Source organism: Brassica napus, chromosome A8, assembly GCF_020379485.1.
Source record: "Brassica napus cultivar Da-Ae chromosome A8, Da-Ae, whole genome shotgun sequence".
Lineage (NCBI taxonomy): Eukaryota > Viridiplantae > Streptophyta > Magnoliopsida > Brassicales > Brassicaceae > Brassica > Brassica napus.
In genome coordinates this window covers 14,810,404-14,835,064 of record NC_063441.1, presented here as the reverse complement: position 1 = coordinate 14,835,064, position 24,661 = coordinate 14,810,404, and the positions used below count along the sequence as shown (strand labels likewise).

General features: G+C 32.5%; 3 protein-coding genes across 4 annotated transcripts; 1 reads left to right on the top strand and 2 right to left on the bottom strand.

The window, feature by feature from the left end:
* Window positions 1–1,318: 1,318 nt before the first annotated feature.
* On the bottom strand, window positions 1,319–3,812 carry LOC106359808 (GDSL esterase/lipase At4g30140-like). The gene is made up of 5 exons (XM_048738539.1): window positions 3,422–3,812; window positions 2,848–2,972; window positions 2,554–2,778; window positions 1,772–2,015; window positions 1,319–1,691 (listed from the first exon to the last, which is right to left on the bottom strand). The coding sequence occupies exons 1-5, from the start codon at window positions 3,672–3,674 to the stop codon at window positions 1,486–1,488; spliced, it is 1,053 nt and encodes a 350-aa protein (XP_048594496.1). The 5' UTR covers window positions 3,675–3,812; the 3' UTR covers window positions 1,319–1,485.
* A 2,237-nt stretch (window positions 3,813–6,049) lies between these two features.
* LOC106359807 (GDSL esterase/lipase At4g30140-like) lies at window positions 6,050–8,794 on the bottom strand. Its single transcript, XM_013799438.3, has 5 exons — window positions 8,396–8,794; window positions 7,901–8,025; window positions 7,600–7,824; window positions 6,485–6,728; window positions 6,050–6,405 (listed from the first exon to the last, which is right to left on the bottom strand). Exons 1-5 carry the CDS (start codon window positions 8,646–8,648, stop codon window positions 6,200–6,202), a joined length of 1,053 nt encoding a protein of 350 aa, XP_013654892.2. The 5' UTR covers window positions 8,649–8,794; the 3' UTR covers window positions 6,050–6,199.
* A 7,332-nt stretch (window positions 8,795–16,126) lies between these two features.
* Window positions 16,127–22,221, top strand: LOC106361144 (villin-4-like). Of its 2 annotated transcripts, XM_022690024.2 has the most exons (22): window positions 16,127–16,372; window positions 17,038–17,148; window positions 17,241–17,340; window positions 17,423–17,491; window positions 17,575–17,811; window positions 17,884–18,061; window positions 18,141–18,273; window positions 18,361–18,523; window positions 18,599–18,746; window positions 18,840–19,096; window positions 19,176–19,244; window positions 19,327–19,395; window positions 19,492–19,629; window positions 19,723–19,851; window positions 19,930–20,077; window positions 20,164–20,315; window positions 20,405–20,533; window positions 20,625–20,690; window positions 20,783–21,122; window positions 21,217–21,458; window positions 21,532–21,679; window positions 21,764–22,221. In XM_022690024.2, the coding sequence occupies exons 2-21, from the start codon at window positions 17,093–17,095 to the stop codon at window positions 21,643–21,645; spliced, it is 2,937 nt and encodes a 978-aa protein (XP_022545745.2). In that variant the 5' UTR covers window positions 16,127–16,372; window positions 17,038–17,092; the 3' UTR covers window positions 21,646–21,679; window positions 21,764–22,221. The 2 variants fall into 2 exon arrangements, with proteins under 2 accessions (XP_022545745.2, XP_048594495.1); XM_048738538.1 differs by having other exon boundaries at window positions 18,361–18,746.
* Window positions 22,222–24,661: the final 2,440 nt, after the last annotated feature.

The following is a 24,661-nucleotide window of genomic DNA, read 5'->3' as shown; positions in this document are numbered from 1 at the left end:
GGCAGAACATCTTACCGCTTTCCTGCGTGATCGGTGTACAGCCCGCCTGGTGCATGAATGTCTCTAGCCCGTTCAGAAATGCATTCGTCACTCTCCCGTCGGAATCTTTGTGCAAATACATCCAACTTCGTAACTCGTAAATACTACCGCCACCGACCATTTTTTCTTCTATTTTTTTTTTAAATTTTTTTTTTCCGTTTGGGTCTTGTGAGGAAGAGAGTTGTGTGTTGTGAGGAAGAGAGTTGTGGGAAATGACATATATATAGAGAAATTTTCGAGTTGGGTAGTTGAAATATAACAACGATTTTACAAGGAAACTTTTACATGGATTTTACATAGTTTTTTTACAACGACTTTACAACGAACTTCGATAAGTTTTTCACCTAAATATAACGGTAACATGATTCGTTGTAATATTGATGTAAAGTTTTCTTTTCGACGTACTTACGTCGTAATATTACATGGGGTTTACGACGAAATTTGGTTTCGTTGGTTTCGTCGTAATTGCGTTGTTAACCCACCATTTACTATTTCTAAGACAACGATAAGGAACCTGTGTCGTTCGTCTGTCTGCCAATTCAGTGGAACGACAAGGAGAAAGTGGACGGAAGTGCAGCTGGTTTGTACTTGAGAGGAACCTTTGACGATGATCGGAGGTTCCACTCAAGTATAAACCAACTGCACTTCCCTCCATTTTCTCCTTGTCGCTCCACTGAATTGGCAGACAGACGAATGACTCATGTTCGTTATCGTTATCTTCGAAATAGTAATTGGTGGCTGAATGAGGAGTTGTGTGTTGTGAGGAAGAGAGTTGTGTGTTGTGAGGAAGAGAGTTGTGGGAAATGACATATATATAGAGAAATATGGTAAGTTTTACATGGATTTTACATAGAAAATTTACAACGCGTTTACAACGAATTTAGGTAAGTTAAAGCACATTAAATACACGTTTTCACCTTTATATAACGGTAACACGATTCGTCGTAATGTCGATGTAACGTTTACAACTATTTTGCATTCCACGTACTTTCGTCGTAAACTTACATTGACTTTACGACGAAAACGTTTCGTCGTAAATTACCATGGAGTTTACGACGAAGTTATGTCTCGTCGTAATTGCGTTGTAAAGCGTATGTAAATTTACGAGGAAATTATTTCCTCGTAAAACGCCGTTGTTACTGCTACGTTTTCTTGTAGTGTTTAGGTTGGTTTTGCATTTGACTGAAAGTGGGGTATACTTTTACATTTGACTTGAATATTTGGGTTGGTTTTAGCAAATGTCCCTAAGGAGGAATCATACTTAGGAAAAACAGAGAGGATGGAGCTTTGATGAAACTGACAATAAGAAAATATTATTATTATTATTTGTTAACGGTTACAATCATTTTATTCATTATTGAGTTGATATTGTCTGTATATTATATGGTATTTTCCATGACCAAACTAGTTTACAGTTTAAACTAGTAAAGGCATGTCCATTATTAACTAATTCAGAAGCTCTGCTATGCTGAATGGAGAAGTTATGTTTCCGTCAAACGCTCCGACAGCTATCACGGTATTAACCGTTTCCGTGGTATGCACGTTATCCCAGAATATGTATTTGGTTCGGTCAGGACAAACCGGTCCGTTCTGCGCACACAATTCTTCATCAGGATTAACGGTACAGCAACTCCTATCACCAACAGTAATCCCTAGAGCGTTCCACAAGAAAAAAACAAAATGAATCATTACAAGTTCTTGATTAAATGTTTGCTTTTGAGTATGTTATTACCAAGAGCGGCAAAGTCTTCAGCGTTTCCAGAGAAGAGGTCGACGTAAGTGAACATAACACTTGAAAATCTGTCGTTGAAGTCTGCGACTAGGCCTTCGAGTTTATTGTTGAAGAGCTCCACGGCTTGGTTCACTTCTTCTGCGCAGCCAACACCACCACCAAGGCTAGCAATAATACGTGGTGTACACCCAATCTTACCGATTCCAAACAAAGCCACTTTCCTAGCTCCTAGTAGGTATAGTTGCTAAACACACATATATAAACAACACCCTAATTTATATTTGGTAGAAATAAAAAAAAATGTATCACTAAGAAGATAGAGGATTCCATTAATATTTCCGATCAATTTTTTCGGTCGGAAATTTCCAAAAAGAAATTCAACGGTTTTTTGATAAACATAATGTCCGATATTTGCCAGAATTTTTTGGCGAAAACAAAGCTGGTAAATTTTATCAAAATATTTTTATTGAATATGGTCACCGAAATTAGGTTTCTAAGCAAATTTCAAGGCGCAGAAATATTAACCGTCTAATGTTTTTAGAAACCTATAAAATTTTGATGATATGCACCTGTCAGAATATTTTGATTTTTAGTGTATATATATAGAAGGTTTAAGTGCATATTCGTGTGCAAATAGATTTTGGATTTAGTGGAAACATACCATTCAAAATTTAGGATACCTAGTTTTCCCAAAATTATAATTGCCATTATAGTATTTCTCCATATGTTGAGATAACAGATGAATTAGGTTTATTTGTTTTCTCTCTCTAAAGAATACTTACTTTCAAATAAATATTGTAGAGACGTATGAGAGATTCAGCAAATTGTTCAGGATTATAACGGCGGCGAGCTGGGGTAGGAGGTTGCAAGAAGTAGTTGTTGAGGTAATCATTGCTTCCAATGTTGATTGTGTATAGGCATTGCCGTAGCTGACGCCGTGGCACCGCCGCGTTTATAATCGCCCTCTGGTGGTTGTTTATTTGCCTTCTCAAACTGATTCTTTCACCCTATATACGTATCAATATACTTAGATTATTTTCAGATGATAAATCGTAATACTATATAGTTTTTGCTACCAAATTTTGGCTGGTTTCTTCTCGGATCCCGCCGCCACCGGAAGCATAGTTGAGTCCGATGTTAGCTTGTCCCGGTGAAGCTCCAGCGAATGGAGGAATGGAATCATTGAAACCCGCTAGTTCAGCTATAACAAAAACAATCAAAATTAGACTAATTAGCTATACTGAAAATTATATATAAACAATAGTGATCACAATTGACATAAACCAATAGTCACCAATATTTTAAATTTGATAATGAATTATCATATTTTTCTTGCAAGTTATCAGAAGTAGTCTTTTCAATTTTATCATATCTTCACACACACGCATATATATCTCTATATATAATTTTTTTCTGAAAATCTGGTTGAACCTGTTGGATTGGTCCAACCGGTCAGTAATAATAACTAATTGGTGTCCGATCTAGTTTTCATTGACTAAAATCAAGAAAATAAACATATACTATGTATTATGTATAACACGTTTTGAAAACTTAAATTACATAAGAGGTAAATATTAGACAACATGTAATAATCGAATAAAAAATTGGACTGAACTGAATTAAGCTAAAGAAAACCGGTTTAAAACTAACCGATAACGTCTGGAATGTTACGTCCGTTGCTAAACCGACCGGTTGGACCTTCGGAAAAATCTATACCATAAGGTAAATAGTTGACCTTTGCAGTGGTGTTTAAGACATTGTTGTTACCGTTGTCGAATTGAGAGTCTCCGAACACGAAGTAACACGGTGCTTGTTGTCCACAAGCCACTGGTGTGATCGCCGCGGCTACTGCAAACACGGTGGCCACAACAATCCACAATGCCTTGGACACTCCCTCGACCATGTTTTAAAGATCGAGTTATACGGAAAATGAGAAGAAAATGTTGAAGAAAAGGTTGGCTTATATATATGAAACAGATTTGCAAATTCTGATTAGTAGATAGATGCGATGCAAGTGCTTTGATAATTAGGAAACTGTAAGACTATTTATAAAGGATGAAACCATGAGTGAATTAAAAGGAGACTTCGAAAACTATATACATTGTTTTGCATGAATTAATACGTGTCTACTCTAATTCTCGTTTACTATATATTTATTAAGCACGATATATTTTCACTTATGCCAAAGAATACTTTGAGAAATTTATAATAATTTTTGAAAATTCATTTTCAAATTCAAAATAACTGTTGATATATAATAATCTTTTAGCATATACATGCAATTCTAAAATTCTAAAAGCTTACTGCATTAGTAATAATAATGTTTCAAGGTTAATATGTCATACAACTCAAATAAAATAAAAGTTCTTTTCTTAACTAAAAATGCTTAGAGCATCTCAGATTTCTTAGCTGGGACTGCGAGATCTTTTCATAAATTATTTTATTTCATTGGTTGTTCTATTCCGGTTTGGTTAACCAGACCACCTCAAGTTTGGATAATAGAATAGCCTTTCGATGAAAAAAAAACTAACAATGCTTAGACAAAATCTCCCAAACTAAACACATGCACGACGAGTCCATGCAAAAAGTTAGGTCAAGGTATGCCAGATTTCCACCAAATGCAAATGAAACCTAACTATAAATACTTTGAATTGTAACTTCAAAACTATCAACTAAATTTGTTGTTTCTCTCCATCCACTAATAGCTTATCTTTCTTCCCCCAAATAGAGTTTAGATAACTAACTAAATACTTCTAATACTTGGACTATAACTCCATTTGTAAATGTTTTCATACTCTTTTAAAAATATAATAACAATAATAAAATTATATAGTATACCAACAAAAATGGTTACAGTTGCCGTATTCAGAAGGTATACTCCACATATTTTTATTAGACTATATGTAATTAATTTAATAGGGAATCCCTGAATAATACGGATCAGTAAGGTCAACTAATGCCTTGCATTTTGCGGTAAAATATAGAAAAACAAGTTGAATGTTTTGATAGAGTTGGCCATTTACGACTTAATACAAAATAATTAGCAACCATTAACCCTTTTTAGGGGTCAACTTGTAAGCATAAACTTCGATAGATGATTTTTCATATTAGTGATGCAACTAGTTATTTGTATTTGGAGATATATAAATCGGATGATAATAGATTAAAAGAACCATTAGTTGTAGAAAACCAATTATTAAAAACATATTATGTGTGAATGAATGTTCAAAATAGGATATGATAACAGTGTCAACTTTTAACACTCGACCATTCATAATCTGATGACCGGTGATAACTTATATATAATGAATTTAGTTAATTTTAGTAGTGTCCTTTAATATCGCAATACTTCTGAGTTATATTGACATTTTTAATATAATCAACATACCTATAATCATTTTTAATAAAACTTCGATATAATTCAGTTCAACCAATACATTATTGAAATTCGTAATTAAACTCTATCAAGTGTTGTGTTTCTTACAAAAAGTCTTACATTATTAATTGTCCTAATGTCCTACTTAATTAACTTCAGTTTTAATCAACACATTTTTCTTATGTATAAATAGTTTCGTTATATATATATTGCATATGAGAAGATATGTTTGGCTCGAAGGAACCATATGTAAAAGGAGATGACTCTTCCTCAGTTGATAAAACAAGATTTATAGTCAGAGGTCTATACACTCATCATCAGATGAAGTTTTTTTTATACATTCAATAGAGTCTATCTCCCAAAGGATAGAGTCTCTTCGCGACCAAGAACTGCTTCCACAGATTCTTGAGCTTCTTTAAGGGTATGCTGTGGCTTTGAAACGTCTCTCATTTACAAGTAAGTAACTGACACTGATTATAACGTTTTACAGACTAGCTATTCTTCTATCAAGTTCTCACTACGTTTTGTTACTTCTATTATTTTTGGGCTTCCGGCCCAAAATATTTCACGCCAGGCCTTCTCGACTTCTTTGCCTCTGGGATGGGTTCAATCTTTGCTCGACAGCTTAAAGAAGAACCATACTCAGGAACACCAGAGAGCATGGAGCTTGTTGAAGCTGACAATGTGGAGAAGAAAGATGATGATGAATGTTGAGAAGTTGGCTGAGATTGCAGTTAAAGTAGTCTGGCAGGGAGTGTCTGCTGCAGTGAGCTCATTAGCTGAGTTTGCAATCACCTCAGCTGATGAACACTCGATGCTCGTTAACCATCCAGAGGACGTCACGTCAGAGAACAGCATGTAAAGTTCGATTACGTGAAATACAAGAAATAAGAACAATCAGATAGGTGAAAATATTATTATTATTGTTACTGGAAACTATTACAATCCTTTTATTCATTTTTCAGTTGATAGTATATGTATATTATATATATGGTTTCCATGACCAAACCAGTTTACAGCTTAAACTAGTAAAGTCATGTCCATATTATAAGCTAATTCACAAGCTGAGATATGCTGAAGGGAGAAGTTATGTCTCCGTTAAACGCTGCGATAGCTATCACTGTATTAATAATTTCCGTGGTATGCACGTTATCCCAAAATATGTATTTTGTTCGGTCAGGACAAACCGGTCCGTTCTGCGCACAAAGCTCTTCACCCGGGTTAACCGTACAGCAACTCCTATCACCAACAGTGATCCCTACAATATTCACAAAAATGAATCATTACAAGTTCTTGATTAAACAGTTTCATTTTTTGTTTTTCAAGTATGGTATTACCAAGAGCGGCGAAGTCTTCAGAATTTCCAGAGAAGAGGTCAACGTAAGTGAACTTAGCACTAGAGAGTTTGTTGTTGAAGTCTGTGACTAGGGCTTTAAGTTTATTGTTGAAGAGATCAACGGCTTGGTTCACTTCTTCTGCACAGCCAACACCACCACCAAGGGTAGCAACAATACGTGGTATACACCCAATCTTACCGATTCCGAACAAAGCCACCTTCCTCGCTCCTAGTAGGTACAATTGCTACACATATAAACCACACATTTTTCATATTTGGTAGAAACAAGAAGTATATCACTACAGAAAGATGGGATTTGGACATAACTTCCGCTCAATTTTTTTCTGTCAAAAAATTCAAACGATTTCCAATGGATTAGTAATTTTTCCTTAATTTATTTTTATTTAAATAAGATCGTTTTATCCTTTTCAAAAGAAATTGACGTAATTTTGATGGAAATCTATTTATATTGGCATTGAATAGAGTCGTTGGAATTGTTTTTAATACAAATTTAAGGGAGTGTTAATTAACTAATGATTTTTTCAGGGCAATTTTCTCAAATAACTTTTTTAAGTCTCAAATAACTTTTTTAAGTTTTAGTTACAAAAATAGTTTTCAATAAAGAAAATGATCAAAATAACCTTTTTAGTTTGAAGATTTTAATATTAATTTTTTATTTTTTAAAATTTGAAACCATATCCCCAAAACTTCACCCCTTATTCTAAACTCTAAGTCTAGATTTATTAACCATAGGGTATAAATATATAACTTATATTTTTGCCTTTTAATAAAATTTATTTTGTTCATTTTCTTCACTGAGAGCTATATTTGTGAAAATAAACTAAAAATGATATTTTAGAGAATTTTTTCTTTTTTTAAACCGATGAATTTTTGACGATTTGTATCAACTGGAAATTTGTTTTTAGTGTATATATATCAGGTTTAAGTATATATTTGTGTGAAAATAGATTTTAGATTTATTGAAATTATACAATTCAATTTTATAATTTTATATTCCAAAATTAATTCTCATTAGAATATTTCTCCATATGTTTTAGACTTTTAGATAACATATGAATTAGGTTTGTTTGGTTTCTTTCTTAAAATAATACTTACTTTCAAATAAATATTGTAGAAGCGTATGAGAGATTCAGCAAACTCTTCAGGAGTATACTGACGACGAGCTGGGGTAGGAGGTTGCAAGAAGTAGTTGTTGAGGTAATCATTACTTCCGATGCTGATTGTATATAGACATCTCCGTAGCTGACTCGGTGGCACCACCGCGTTTATAATCGCCGACTGGTGGTTGTTTATTTGCTTTCTCAAACTGATTCTTTCACCCTATAAATATATACACATAAATTTAGTTAGGTTATTTTCGAATGATATAAAAGTATTATGTTCTTTAGGTTGTCACCAAATTTTGGCTGGTTTCTTCCCGGATTCCGCCGCCACCGGAAGCATAGTTGAGTCCGATGTTAGCTTGTGCTGGTGGTGCTCCGGCGAATGGTGGAATGGTATCATTGAAACCCGCTAGTTCAGCTATAACAAAAATATTCAGAACTTTTTATACTAAAATCTATATATAAACAATATATATATATATATATATAACTTTGAAACTCTGATTGAACTTGTCACCAGTGACGGAGTCACCCAATAATAATGAATAGGTGTTTGGTCTGGTTTTCAAAACATTGACTAAAATCAAGAAAGTGACGAGACACTACGGTAATAATCTAATCATATATTATGCATAAAACGTTTTGAAAACTTAATTTGTAAACTAGCAATTTTTTATAAAGAATCCCGCATGATCGGGTATATACATAACATGCACACAACATGTAATAATCGAACAAACAATTGGATTGAACTAAATTAAGATTAAGAAAACCGGTTAAAAACTAACCGATAACGTCTGGAATGATACGTCCGTTGCTAAACCGACCGGTTGGACCTTCGGGAAAATCTATACCATAAGGTAAATAGTTGACCTTTGCAATGGTATTTAACGCATTGTTGTTACCATTGTCGAAGACAGAGTCTCCGAACACGAAGTAACACGGCGTTTCTTCACCATGCGCCACTAGTGTGGCCGCCGTTGTTGCTGCAAACACGGTGGCCACAACAATCCACATTATCTTGGACACTCCCTCGACCATTTTTCAAAGATCGGGTTATACGAAAAATGAGGAGAAATGTTGAAGAGAGAGAAAAGTTTGGCTTATATATATGGAGGAAATTTGCAAATTCTGATGAGTAGATCGATGCAAGTGCTTCGACAGATAGGAGACTGTAAGACTATATAAAGGATTTAGTGACAAAAAAAAAAAAAAAAAAAAGACTATATAAAGGATGAAGCCATGAGTGAATTAAGGGGAGACTTCGAAAACTATATATTGTTTTGCATGAATTAAGAGATATTTTCTTTTTAATATTTGTCTACTTGAGGTGGACACGTTTGAAAATAGTTTACGTTTACTATAATTTTCTTAAGCACAAAATATTTTTCACCAAGGCGAATGACTACTTTGAGAAATTTATAATATTTTAAAAACAATTTATTTTCAAATTCAACATTATTGTTGATATATAAAAGCTTACTGTATTAGTAATAATACTATTTCAAAATTAATGTCATAAAGCTCAAATAAATAAGGTTCTCTCTTTACTAAGAATGCTAGCTTAGACAAAATCTCCCAAACTAAAAAAAAAAAAAAACTCCCAAACTAAACAACACCATGCACGACGAGTCCATGCAAAAGTTTGGTCAACATATGCCAGATTTCCACCAAATGCAAATAAAACCTAACTAAAAATACTTTGAATTGTAACTTCAAAACTTATCCACTAAAGTTGTTCTTTCTCTCCATCCACTAATAATAGCTTATCTTTATTTCCCATAGAGAGTTTAGTAACTAACTAAATACTTCTATAGGACTACAACTTTACAATTCCATTTGATTACAGAAAAAAAACTTTACAACTCCATTTGTAAATGTTTTCATACTTTCTTTTAAGAATATAATAATATATATATAGTGAGTGGTGGATCTAAAATTTATTTGAATCCGCGGAGAAAAAATAATTAGATTAACAAAATATAGTATATAAACAGTGGTATCATTCAAAACTTAAAGAAATTACACTAAATATTTTCTTTTAAAGTCATGGTGGGAAATTGGCCCTCCCTTAGTGCATGTAGCTTCCCCACTGCATATAATATACCAACAAAAATGGTAACAATTGCCGTATTCAGTAAGTAAACTCCACATATTTGTATTTTATATGCTAGTCCCGTGTCTAATGGGATCAATAAAGTCAACTAATGCCTTACATTTTCGGTAAACTAAAGAAAAACAAGTTGAATGTTATGATGGAGATTGCCATTTGCGACTTTTACAAAACAATTAGTAACCGTTAACCTTTTTTGGGGGTCAACTTTATAACCAGAAACTTCGATAGACGATTTTTTTTTGTTTCTTATTAATGATGCAACTAGCTAGTTATTTTTATGTAGAGATAAATCAGGTGGTATTAGATTAAAAGAACCATAATTAGTTGTACGACCCTTTTGTTCAAAACAAATTATGAGTGAATGCTTACAAATATAATATATGATATAGCAGTTGTCCATTTTTAACTCTCGACCATTCATAATCTGATGACCGATGGTAACATATAATGCTTTTAGTTTGAAGTTTTAGTAATGTCCATTGATTTCGCAATATGTCTGAGTTATATTAACATTTTTGATAAAATCAACATGATTATAATCAATCTAATAAAACTTAGATATAATTTTTTTTTTTTTTTTGTAACTGAACTTAGATATAATTCAGTTCAACCAATACATTATTGTACTTTGTAAACTCTAGCAAGTGTTATGTTTCTTACAAAAAGTCATACATTATTAATTCTACTAACATTCTACTTAAATAACTTCAGTGTTAACACATTTTTTTATGTTTACATAGTTTTCGTTATAGATTTATAATTGGTAATAAGATAAGTCTACCTTACATTAGTACATTCTATTCAAATCAATGATTATATTATATAGATCTTCAAATCGGTTATTTATATTTATATGAACTTTGTTGAATTTGTTCTGTAAACTAGCTAGTTTAGTTATTTCAACTTCCTATAAAAAAATCTAAATCATCGAAAATTTTAAGTTAGATTATTTGGTTTAGTTTTCTTAGATTATACCAATAATGTAATATCTTCACGACTTAACATTTACAAGACTGAGCTTCTTTTCATTGTTTTTTTTTTCATTTCTATTTAGGGATTGTTAGTTCTGAGTGATCGGTATACATAATTTATTTGATAAACTATTATTATGTGTGAATATTTGGAAAAATTATTTTTGTAGATTTATTATCTTGATTTTCTAAGCATGCATGCTAGTTAAAGGCTTGTAGCAAAATTATTCAGTGTAATTTGTTGAAGTAAGCTGAACTATAACTGAAATTTGAATTAGAAATGTAAATTAGAATTCTAAAATCGAAGCTACTTCCACACCAGAAAAGACCATGCTCAAGCAGCTTGAGGCAGATCCACGTTGGGTAAAGGGGTGTCACCTGACACAGGTTAAATTTATATACCAGCAAGTTTGTATCAAGTAACGGAAAAATACATAGCTCAGTTGGTGTATTTACTCTCCTCTTGACACCCCTTTAACTTAGAAATTTGGATTCAAACCTCTTTGTCAGTTTTTTTTCCCTTTATTTCACTTTTAATTTGGGCCAAGCCCAATTAGTGACACCCCTTAAAACCTATTATGGGTCCGCCACTATGCTCAAGTTGCATCTTTCAAGATCAGACTCCATTAGCTACAGTCTACTGCAAATATGGTTTGAGATGGTGTTTGTGTTCTGAAGTTATAGGATTACATCTAAATAAGTAGATAAGACTTTACTGATTTTGCAACTTTTACAGGGAGATAGATGAAGCTTTAAGGTCTTGTGTGTTTGCTCTTATAGACTTCTACTCACCGAACGATCTTTCATACATCCATACAGTATTTGGTGGTAAATATCTTCTCTTTTTTTACTGTCTCATGTTTTAAGAGCATGAAGGGTTGAGTAAGTGGGTTGCTTAAGTTCATTTTGATTTAAAAAAAAAAAGAAAATTACCTTTTAATTGAAGAAACGTCGCTTAATTAAGAGAAGAAGATACGTCGCTTATGGGACACGCATCATACATGGAAATCTCCTCCTCTCTCTATCTCTCTCTCTCTCATCTCTATCCCTCTCCCAACTTCGTGAAATCAGTCGGGTTTGATTCCAAAATGTCGTGATTGATCTCTTCTCGATGAATCAGTCGGCGATTCCGGCTCTCGTCCTTGATCTTTCTTTGATTATTATCGGTCAGCGTCTCTCGGTGGCTCTCGTACGACCTCGGCGTTCAAAGAGAAGGGAGTCCTCAGCGTCTCGTTCTCGCCCGTGATAATTTCGTCTTCAAGTGTCCTACCTGGTCATGGTTAGCTATAAAGTTTGAATTTTTATTAATGAATGTGAATTCAAGGTTTCGGTTTTTAGTTTTTGAGGGTTGTGAATTTTGCAGTTATACAATATGGGTTAGTTGTAAACTTGATCGCAGAGGAATACATGTGAATGAGTATCTTTAAGAACCCTAGTATTGGAGCACAAAAATGTTGGTGTCTCTTAACTAAATTATTGATTACTATTTAATACTAAAAAAGTCATTAAAAGATTCTAATGGAGTTCTAGGGTTAATGATACTCTAAGGTTCTAATTATAGAATTGATTTTTGAAGTAAATTTGTTTTAGTCTCCTGGTCTTTATTTGTTCTTCTCCAGAAGCCAAGGTCCTTGTAGAAATTCTCTAGCAACTCTGCGAGAAGACTACAAGTTGAATTCAAGTACCATGGAAAATTATAAAAAAGTCATAATTATTAGCTTTTCTACCTCTAATGTTGTTAGAAACGGCTAATGAGGTTTGCGCATTTATTGATAGTAATGGTACTGGCAAGGGGAATATACTTTCTTCAATAATCGGTAATTATTAATTAAGATACGATTAAAACAAAACTATAAAAATATATTTTCATTCTCGTCTGCCACTATCCAACCACACTTTGCTAGAAAGTTGATAGTATATACTTTTTTTTTGAACAACTGGAATTTTATAAACTTCAAACCGGGCTTAGGCCCAAATGGTAGCAGCATGATACAAGCAGGTTTTTGATAGATTGTCCACAGACCCATTTTTTTTCTAGGAACAAAGGAAAAACAACTAGAATAAAAATTGCCCAATAATTGTGAAGCTATATAGACCACCGTATCTCAGCCGTTCTGCAGCGGCTCAAACCACAAGCTTCAATATTGCCGGCGGGGATGCTGACATATTTTTGAGGTCGAATTAAGCGGCAATAGTTGTAATGAAAAAGACAAAGTCATTGTCTTTTAGTCGAAATTGTACTTTATTATGGCCAGCTTTTGATATATCAACCGTTATGATAAACTGAAATTTTAGTTTCATGTATACATTACCTAAAAACTATACCCATTGACATGACAATAAAATCCGGATTTCTATGAACTTCGTAAAATTAGTTTTTGGACATAAAAAGCATTTGAGATTTCCACAGTTATAAAAATAAAATAAAATAAAAAGTCAATTTCTCCCATGCTATAACCAAATGCATCTGTTGAAGGTTTAACATAATTTTTTTTTATAAAAGACGTATAATTTTCATAGGCGACGATTGGTATTTACTATAGAAATCATTTGAATTCACAAAAAAAAAAAAAATATATATATATATATATCAATATCATAGTATTTTCGTCATCCCAGAGTCATAAGCATGCTACAAATATTCACCAACGATTTTGATCCAAACATTCCAATAACTATTTGGTTTGTCTATGTGGGAATTTGATTCATGTTTTGTACTGGCTGGCCCCATATAATATGTGAATCATCTTTGGTTAATCTTATGACAACTTTTTTTTTTACGTCGAACGGGCATTTTGAGTACAAGACAATTATTGAGTGTTCAAATATTATTCTTTTGTATACATGAATAAGGTGGAAAAAACTTAATCGGTGGAAACACAACACAAAACTTCTGTTCATTTCGGTCCCATATAAGCGCTGGCACGAACATGTAAAGGTTATGCTAAAGTTTAATCTATTATTCATTACGTAATAAGTACTAGCCTTTGACCCGCGCGCCCGCGCGGATATAATTTTTTCAATATAAATTATATAAAACATATATTTAATACTATATATGTATAATATTTATAGTATTACATATTTTTTATATATGCACATGACATTTTGTGAGATGAGTAAAAACTGTGGATATTTTTTTTGTTATGTGTTTGACAATACATATAAGGCCTTGATTGGCAGAACATTAGCATTAGCAGTAGCAGTATGTTATAGAAGCAGTATGCTGCAGGAGTTGTGTGTTTTTGCTAAACTGTTTAATAGGATGATTAAAAGAGCAGTATGAGTATGTTATTTAAAATTATTATAAAAATTAATATATAACATATAATATATAATATATTTATTTTTAATGAATATATTTATAATATATATTAACATTAAATTTAAAAGATATATAATTAATTTATTTTATTTAATAATTTGAAAAATATTTTTGTTTTATCAAAAAAGTACTATTTTAAAATAAATTTTATAATTAAAATATATATTTAAAAAAAATAATTTCTGAAATTTAAAATAAATTAAATTATGTAAATTAAATTATATTTAAATGTGAAATACAATTTAAAATTTTTTTTATTGTAAATTAATTTCAGAATTCAAAATTTTATTTTCTGGATATAAAAATAATTTCACGATATTATTAAATAAAATAAATGAATTAATTATATATTTTCTTTAATTATCTAAATTATAAATGCAAATGTTCTTCTAAAAGCTTCATATGAGAGCATTGGCCAAAAGAGCATTTGGAGAGCATTAGTATTTAATAAATGCTTATCTAACAATTGTTGATTGGATAATGTAAAGCATAATGATAATGTTCATGCTCTACCAATCAAGGTCTAAGAGATATATATACTTTGGAAAGGGTAGGCTAAAATCAAACCAAATATATATTTAAATTATTACAGATCCATACCCTTTTTTCCTATACACTTTATTAAAAACAGAATATACCTTATTAAAGATAAGGAAAACGTGTTTTGTAAGTTTTAAACACATAATCTCATATAAATTGCAAATTTCATGTTTTTGTAAACTTAGATCAATCGTTTCATTTGTTATAGGTTAGCTAATGGATAAAAATACTGGTCATATGTTTTGTTGGTTTGGTTTTGAATTTTATAAATAGTCAATATTATATGGGCCATAAAGTTATAATAAGCCTAACCTAAACTAATTTATTCGTATTTGGCAAATTGATGGGCTGGCGAACAATTAGATTAGCACAATCAATTGACCACGGAAGGAAATGATTATTAATGATAGGAAAGGATTATTAATGATTGTATAAGAAACGATTGTGTTTTAATTCCAGTGGCATTCTCTTGTAATTATTGAGGAAAACTTAGGGTTAAGTACTATTTGTACTTCTGTTTTAATAGATTAGATATGTTTTCTGTGATTATCTATAGTTGTGGTCTTCGTTGTGGTCTTCTTTTTTTTTTTTTTTTTTTTTTTTTTTTTTTTTTTTTGTTGTAAAAAAAAAAAAAAAAAAAGACTAAACTGGATTACATCATTTAACATTTTACCAAAAAAAAAAAAACTGGATTACATCACACCAACTAAACTAGTTTAGGTAATTAGCAATTTTCAATTCAAATAAACAATTTATACATGCAATTATAAATTAACTTAAGGAAGTCAATTATACAATGTTTCTTGACATTTATGAGAAATTGCAATTATAAAATAACTTAAGGAAGTCAATTATACAATGTTTCTTCACATTTATGAGAAATTCCAAGAAATTAAACTAAAGAATTTAAAATTAAACTTAAGGAAGTCAATTATAAAATTATTTTGCTTTCACACATTATAAAATTAATTTAAATATAGTTATACATATATTAAAGAAGTCAATTATCAAATGTTTCTTAATATTTGTTAGAACTGCAAAAGAACCAGTAATTATGAATTGGAGGAAAAACTTTTCTAAGTTAATAATAAAACCACAACAAAGAAAAACACCCTAAGGAAGTTAATTCATCAAACTTCTCCTTCTTTCTTTCTTTCTCCCAATTCATGGAAATAATAATTCTCAAAAAAAAATTCATGAAGATAATCCATTTCTAATAAATCATTAAAAAAGAGAGAGAGACCTTTTGTTTTGTTCTTTTATTTTTGTGCATGTGTTTTATTTTAGTGCTTAATTCTGATGTTAGGTAATCAATTAAATTAATTATTTTTCATTACAAAAAGATTAAAAATTTGCTGGCATTTTTTGTGTGTCTAAACCTGAATCAAAACATTGATGAATTATAAAAAATAAATTTTACGTCTTTCTCGGAAGGTCTAATCTTTTTTTGTTGACTACTCTGTTTTTTTTCGTTTTTGGGTGAAGAATCAAAAGAGTTTTAACAAGAGTGATGGGGTTGTCTTGTGAGTTAGTGATAAGCACGCCTGGCTTCTCATCATTCCCTCCAACCTCTCTCTCTCTTAAAAATTGTTACTTTCTCTCTCTAAAAGACTTCAACTGTTAATCAGCTTCTCTCTCTCTCTCTCTCTCTCTCTCTCTCTCTCTCTCTCTCTGTTACTTTTTCCTCTGCCTCTGTTCATCTCTTCCGTCTTCTCCTATTGAAAGGAAACAACTTTGACTAAAAAGATTGTATTTTTTTTTTTGCAATTATTTCTTATCAGATTAGATCTGGCCTTGGAGCTGAGTAGCGTAGGTAAGTACATATTCCATGTTTTAATCTTGTCTCTGAAACTTTTCAGTTTCTGGGTTCTGTTGTAGACTTAGCTTATTCCTAAGAGTTGTAGTGATCTGATTGGGGAAGTATATGGTTTTTGTTTCTTGCAAATGTTTAGTTTAATTAGTGAAATGGATTTGTAGAGTTATAAATTCTTGAGCTTTCTGATGATGGAGATGTTGGGTTTGGTGAGAGATATGATGATGTTTGAATAGAAAGGTTCTTCCTTTTTATTTTTTATTTTTCCTCAGGTGGTCTCTCTGCCTTGGTTTCATCTGTTTGTTTTTGTCTGGGGATTGCAAAATTACATTAACTCTATTTCCAATGTAACATAAATTTGAGAGTTTATTGCTTTTTGGGATTACCTGAGAGATAACGGCTTTACATTTTTGACTGATTTTGACTTGAGATGATGTGACCGGTTTGGATTCTGAAGTTGTATATATTTCAATTCATCACACCACTTTGTTTCTGGTTTCTCTTCTACTCATCAGCTGAGTCCAATAGAGATTATTTTCTTCAGCTTTAGTTTAGTTTTTGTCTGAGATGAAATGTGTTCTTGGATTGATCTTGATTGAACTGGTTTGCATTTTTGTAGATTCTTGAATACTTTTATTTACCCTTAGTTGATGGTTGCCTCATAGGTTTCTTAGTATTCTCTATCGCTGCGGGGAAAAGAGTGGTAAAAACTGCTTAAGCATGTCTGTTTCCATGAGAGATTTGGATCCAGCTTTCCAAGGAGCTGGACAAAAAGCGTATCCTTCAAACACTAATCTCTTACTCTAGTTTTCTTTAGGATCCTTTGGGTTTCGGTTTTTATTTTGATTCTCCTTAACGGTAACTTTAGCGGTATTGAGGTATGGCGTATAGAGAATTTCAGCCCTGCACCCATTCCTAAGTCCTCCATTGGGAAGTTTTTCACCGGAGACTCTTACATAGTACTGAAGGTAACTAATAAGGCTTAGCAACTACTTTTCTTACTGCCGTTTTACTCGGGCTTGGCTGAAGTATTCTACTCTTGGTGATCAGACAACGGCGTTGAAATCAGGTGCATTGCGCCATGATATCCATTACTGGCTTGGTAAAGATACCTCTCAGGTAAAGCACTCTTTTAACATTATGTTAAGTAGAATGAACAGAGAATTTTGAGAGATGATAATGGTTTCTTAAAAAAAAACCAGGATGAAGCTGGGACTGCTGCAGTTAAGACGGTTGAATTAGATGCAGCTCTAGGAGGTCGTGCAGTTCAGTATCGGGAAGTTCAAGGCCACGAAACCGAGAAGTTCTTGTCTTATTTTAAGCCATGTATCATACCTCAAGAAGGTGGTGTAGCTTCAGGGTTCAAACACGTGGAAGCTGAAGAGCATATTACCCGCTTGTTCGTCTGCAGAGGAAAGCATGTTGTTCATGTCAAAGAGGCAAGTCTCACATTGCTCCTTTGATCTCACTTTGTGGTCGGTCACACACTAACGCTCTGAACTGTTTCACAGGTTCCGTTTGCTAGGAGTTCTTTAAACCATGACGATATATACATTCTTGACACAAAGTCCAAGATTTTCCAATTCAATGGATCAAATTCAAGTATCCAAGAGAGAGCAAAAGCATTGGAAGTGGTTCAATACATCAAAGATACTTACCATGATGGCACATGTGAAGTTGCTACCGTTGGTTAGTGAGCCCATCGGTTTAACTATCTTCACTATCTCTTTTGATTTGGTCTCTAATTGCATATGTGTTTCATTTGCAGAGGATGGGAGACTTATGGCTGATGCTGAGAGTGGAGAGTTTTGGGGTTTCTTTGGTGGTTTCGCTCCGTTACCTAGAAAAACAGCTAATGATGAAGACAAAACTTACAACTCAGATATCACAAAACTATTTTGGTAACATCATCTTCTTGTTGTAATAATTCATATCATTTGAACCTATAATGCTTCAACTGAACACAGTTTTCTTATCTGAAAATGAAGTGTGGAGAAGGGACAAGCAAATCCTGTTGAAGGAGATTCTTTGAAAAGAGAGATGCTGGATACAAGCAAGTGTTACATTCTTGATTGTGGACTCGAAGTGTTTGTTTGGATGGGTAGAACCACATCTCTTGATGATAGAAAAGTTGCGAGTGGAGCAGCTGAAGTAAGTTTTTTTCTTCTTTACCAAATCAAAAGAAACTCTTACAATCTTTTTGTTGATGTTAGAAGAATCATGCAGGAAATGATTCGTTCATCTGAACGACCCAAATCGCAAATGATTCGCATAATAGAAGGGTTTGAAACCGTGACATTCAGATCAAAGTTTGATACCTGGACTCAAGAAACTAATACAACCGTGTCAGAGGATGGTAGAGGCAGAGTTGCTGGTCAGTAAATTTATATTCAAAATTTCGATAATGATTCTAAATACTTAATACTAGCAGCTAAAACTGTTATTATCGTTATTGAATGTTTTGTAGCACTTTTGCAACGACAAGGAGTGAATGTGAGAGGGCTAATGAAAGCTGCTCCACCTAAAGAAGAGCCTCAAGCTTTCATTGATTGCACGGGGAATCTGCAGGTTTGGCGTGTGAATGGTCAGGAAAAGGTTCTCCTTCAAGCTGCTGATCATTCGAAGTTCTACAGTGGAGATTGCTATGTTTTCCAGTATTCTTATCCTGGAGAAGAAAAGGAAGAAGTTCTTATAGGAACTTGGTTCGGCAAGCAAAGTGTGGAGGTGAGCTCTTCAGTTAACAAAAGCAAGTTCTTATAAGGTGCAAGTAGGTTTAAAATTGTCTGCTTGTGATCATGTGTAGGAAGAAAGAGCTTCTGCAGTCTCTATGGCTAGCAAATTGGTTGAGTCAATGAAGTTTGTGCCAGCCCAAGTAATCATTATCTGCAGTCATTCCAAAAGTCTATGCTGTTGGCATTATCTTTTTCTGAATATTTTCATTGTCATGTCTTTAGGCTCGCATCTATGAAGGAAAAGAACCTCTTCAGTTCTTTGTGATTATGCAAAGCTTTATAGTTTTCAAGGTTTGGCGAAAATGTAGTTTCATTCTGCAGTTTAGTTTTAACAAACCATGTTCTTGTTTATAAACATATCTGCTGATTTTGATTGAATCATTACAGGGTGGTATTAGCAGCGGATATAAGCAATATCTAGCAGAGAAAGAAGTTGATGATGATACATACAATGAGAATGGTCTTGCTCTATTCCGCATTCAAGGGTCTGGTCCGGAGAATATGCAAGCCATACAAGTTGACCCGGTATATCTTATTTTCTCATTCTCCATCCTATAAAACCTTTAGAAACCATACCGAAGTGAGAACCATTCTGAGGTCACAACTACATACTAACAGGTTGCTTCATCATTGAACTCCTCATACTGTTACATACTACATAATGATTCTTCTGTCTTTACTTGGATTGGGAATCTAGCAACCTCAACTGACCAGGAACTCGTTGAGAGACAGCTTGATCTTATTAAGGTAAGATAAGTTTTTCTTTAATTGATATAAGCATAAGACTCACAAATGCATCTGTTATGTTTATTTCTTTCTGTTCAGCCAAACGTTCAGACTAGAGCACAAAAGGAAGGTTCAGAATCAGAACAGTTCTGGGAGTTATTAGGAGGCAAAACCGAATATAGGAGCCAAAAGCTCACAAAAGAACCAGAGAGTGACCCTCACTTGTTCTCTTGCTCGTTCACTAAAGGTACAGAAGATCATATATGTTTTCATAAATTATTTAAGCCTAAGCTGATATATGCACACAATGACTCTGTTTCTTTTTCTTTTCAGACATTCTGAAAGTGACAGAGATCTATAACTTCACTCAAGATGACTTGATGACCGAAGATATATTTATTGTTGACTGTCACTCAGAGATCTTTGTCTGGGTTGGCCAAGAAGTAGCCCCCAAGAACAAGTTGCAAGCTTTAACTATTGGAGAGGTCAGGTTTCTTAGATACAATTGCAAACAAAACCCTTACCTAGCTCTTGAGAGTATAAGTTTCTCAAGTATACCTTTTGTTTCTTTTAGAAATTCATAGAGAAAGATTCTCTCCTGGAAAAGTTATCCCCTGAAGCTCCTATATATGTGATCATGGAAGGTGGTGAGCCAAGTTTCTTCACCCGGTTTTTCACTTCTTGGGATTCCTCTAAATCAGCTGTAAGTATTGAACACTTCAATTGATATCTATTAGAAGTAAAACAAAGTGTTAAAACATTCTTGTTTTGTTTTGTTTTGTTTTGTTTTGCAGATGCATGGAAACTCATTCCAAAGAAAACTCAGAATTGTCAAAAATGGTGGAGCTCCAGTTGCAGAAGTAATGACACTCCTCATGCTTTTCCTTTTAATTGATTCTTCTTCTGAAAATGTTTTGTTATTTATCTCTTCTGTTGTTTCTTTGATGAGTAGAAACCGAAACGGAGAACTCCAGCTTCATATAGTGGACGAGCCAGCGTTCCTGACAAGTCCCAGCAGCGGACGAGAAGCATGTCGTTTAGTCCAGAGAGGGTTCGCGTGAGGGGAAGATCTCCAGCGTTCAATGCACTGGCAGCAACATTTGAGAGCCAAAATGCAAGAAACCTCTCAACTCCTCCGCCAGTAGTTAGAAAACTTTACCCCAGATCTGTCACTCCTGATTCATCAAAGCTTGCTCCCAAGTCTTCAGCCATTGCTTCTCGTAGTGCCCTTTTCGAACAACGGTTAAAAACACCTCCCCAAGAACAACCTTCAGTTTCAAAACCACCCAAAGGTAGTGTATATTGGTTTAGAGATTCATCTCGCTTCTTATGTATTTTGCTTTTCTGTATGTATTGTTGACATTTTGAACTTTATTGGGCATGAAGCGAGCCCGAAGACACCTGAGTCTCCAGCTCCAGAATCCGGCTCAAAAGGGAAGGAAGAGAAGAAGGAAAATGACAAGGAGGAGGAGGAGAAATCAATGAGCAGCAGGATAGGATCTCTGACGATTCAAGAAGATGCTAAAGAAGGAGTGGAAGATGAAGAAGACTTACCAGCTCACCCATATGAACGTCTCAAGACAACTTCATCTGATCCTGTCTCAGACATTGATGTAACAAGGAGAGAGGTATGTACCAACAAAGAAGTGAGAAAGTTTTCTATGGAAAGAAGATCTTTACTGTTCTTGGTCTCTGTTATAGGCTTACCTTTCACCAGAGGAGTTCAAAGAGAAGTTTGGTATGACTAAAGAAGCTTTCTACAAGCTGCCTAAATGGAAACAAAACAAATTCAAGATGGCTGTTCAACTCTTTTGAGATATAATCCTTCTTCTTCTCCATCAAAAGCACGGTAACACACAAACACAGAACATAAAACATCTATTCATACATAGAAATTGAAGTTTTGTTTGTGGTTTTTCTTTCTTTGTTTCAGCGATTAAGAGGAGAAGATTCAAGGGACAGTGTCAGTGCATTTTAAGCTGTTTCTGCTCCCCATGAGAGGCTTAATAACATTTGTTTATGGCTTGTTCAAAAAAAAACAACCCAAATCAGTTCATTTTCCTTCTTTTTTTCTCCTTCAATCTTTCACCTTTGCTTTCATCATCTACTTGTTTGTCTCTCTTCCAAATTCTCCTTTTTTTTTCTTTTCAAAGTGTGATGGGTTGAGGTTAGTTTGTTTCTTACTCAGGTCACAGGGTTTGGCCTTGAGTCTTTGATTTATTTATTCTTGGGGTTATTTTGCTTCCAAATTAAGGAAATTTGGTTGCAAAATAGAGACTTCATTAAAACAAATAGAGACTGTCGAAGTTGAGAGCTGGGTGTTTTTTGTGTGTACAGAAAAGTGTACAAACTAAATTGTGTTACGTTATATTAAATGCTTGTTTAATTTCAGGTTATTACAATTAAATAACTTTATCATAGTTACAGAAATACTGCTTGTTGACGTGAGGTGTGCTCTTATATATAAAATCACTTATATATTAATTGAGAAACATTACAACATTATTTTGTATTTCACGAAAATGAAATTTAAAATTTTTAGAAAAATAAGTTTGTACATTTTAATTTATATTATATTTTTTATTAAATTAACTACTAAACTGATAAATAGTATACAAAATAATATTCTCGCACTTTCCTTAAATAAAAATTACGAAATTACCTAATATGATTAACGTATATAAGACAATCAATGATTATGAATAATAAATATTTGATAATAATTTTTGTATCTTAGTTCTTTTTGTTTAATTTTATATTATTAAAAGATATTCAACAACCACATTGATCATATGATGAAAAATTAACTTTCTTCTTATATGTTATATTTTAAATTTTTAAAACGACTATAAATTACTAAAAATGTTAAATGTCTCACACTAAAAATTTGTGATCAATAGTTTAACTTTTTGGTAATAACAAGATACAAATGATCATAAATCGTATGAATATGATAGTCTCATTTACTAGACATTCATATTATATATTAATATAGTTTAAAATTAAACTATATAACATAGAAAAATACTTAAATATGATAATTTCTAAATTTGCATTGAAAATGTATTTAAACTTTAATATTTTAATTTTCAAATTTGTATTAAAAAAATCGCATATGAGAAATTTTTTGTTTATCATATGAGTATGAATTCTCAATAATAAATATTCATATTAAAATATACTATATATCTATGTTTATGTTATTAAAATTTAGTTATATACCATATAAAATAAATAAAATGATTATTCTGTTTTATTTACCAAAAAATATTGTAAATAAATAAGATGTATTGTTTTGATTTATGTTTTTACTCTAATTTAATTATATACATAATACGTAAAAGAATACAAATAAATAATAATAGATAAAAAATGAGTTTTATATATAATATTTCTGTGCAATTGTGCGGGTTTTAAGCTAGTTAGTTACTGCAGTCAAACCACTTGTGCTTGTAACTGAAGATTTGACTCGCAATTGGTTAACTCTTAAACAACGGAGTGAAATTTAAAATGTAGATAACTAAACGAAATTTAAAATGTAGATAACTACGTTTAGTTATCTAATTTAGTGAAAGTTTATGGTTATTTATATATTTATTTATTATCTTCACAGAATCTTGTCATGCCCACTAGCATGTTGATATTTTGATTGACCGACCAAAACACTAGCATGTTGATATTTTCATAGACCGACCAAAACAAAAGAGAAAACAAATCTTTTCTTTTTACTCAGAAAACCCAAATCTCCTATTTGTTTTTTTTTTTGTATAATTTAGTTCCTTTTGGAGGCAAAACAAAAAAAACTTCCATGTTACTTTACTATACATGTTAAGAGAAAAGAGTTAAAAGGAGGAAAAGATGTGAAAGAGGATGAGACTCGTAGTTGCAATTCCTACCAAATAAGTAATCTTTACTGTGTTTTTCTTGTCCTTTTCTATAATTTTTATTTCATTATTTGTACTGCCAAAAGTTTTTTATATATATGGAAGTTCTTGCTAAAAAGGTTTGCCATTATAATTATTTTGCTTCCTTTTTTATTATTTCGGAACATTATGTCAACTGCTGCAATATATATATATATATATATATATATATATATATATATATATATATATATATATCAATTATCTCTTGTTTTTAGTTAGAAATGTAAGCTTGTGTTATCAATGACTAGTTACAAACATTGAAACAAATAACTAGTACTCCCTCCGTATTTATTTAAATGACGTTTTGGAAATTCTTTTAGTCTCAATTTAGTTGACGTTTTACTGAAAACAATGTAAAATAAATGACAAAAAGACTTTATTTACCCATATCTACGTTACTTTAAATGCATTACAAGACATGATAGTAATTAATTTAGAAGGATAGAAAAGGAACTATACTAAGTGCCTTAATTTGTGTGAAATCTCTAAGACGTCAAATAAAGAAAAACAGAGGGAGTATAAAACACTGAACGAGCTAGAAAACCCACCAAAACAAGTTAACATATTTACAACTAACGTACATATATATAAATCAATGTTTGGCTTACTGCAAGGTTTGCTATCCTTCTTCCTCTAATCATCGAGTCTAGAGCTTTATATATAAGTTTGAGGATATTATCAATACCTAGCTACTCCTGCAATGTCACGAAAAGTCCAACATTCGAGGCAACAAGGTAAACTCCACCTTCTTATGGTAAACATTAATAGTTGAGAACAGGGATTGGTTTTCTAAAGATTTCGGAGCGGTCTAGCGGATGGCGTCGGTTAAGTGGGCGAGCGAAGTTAGATGTATAATGTTTGAATTAGGAAAATTTTGGTTGAATTAAACTTGTAACCGAAATTGA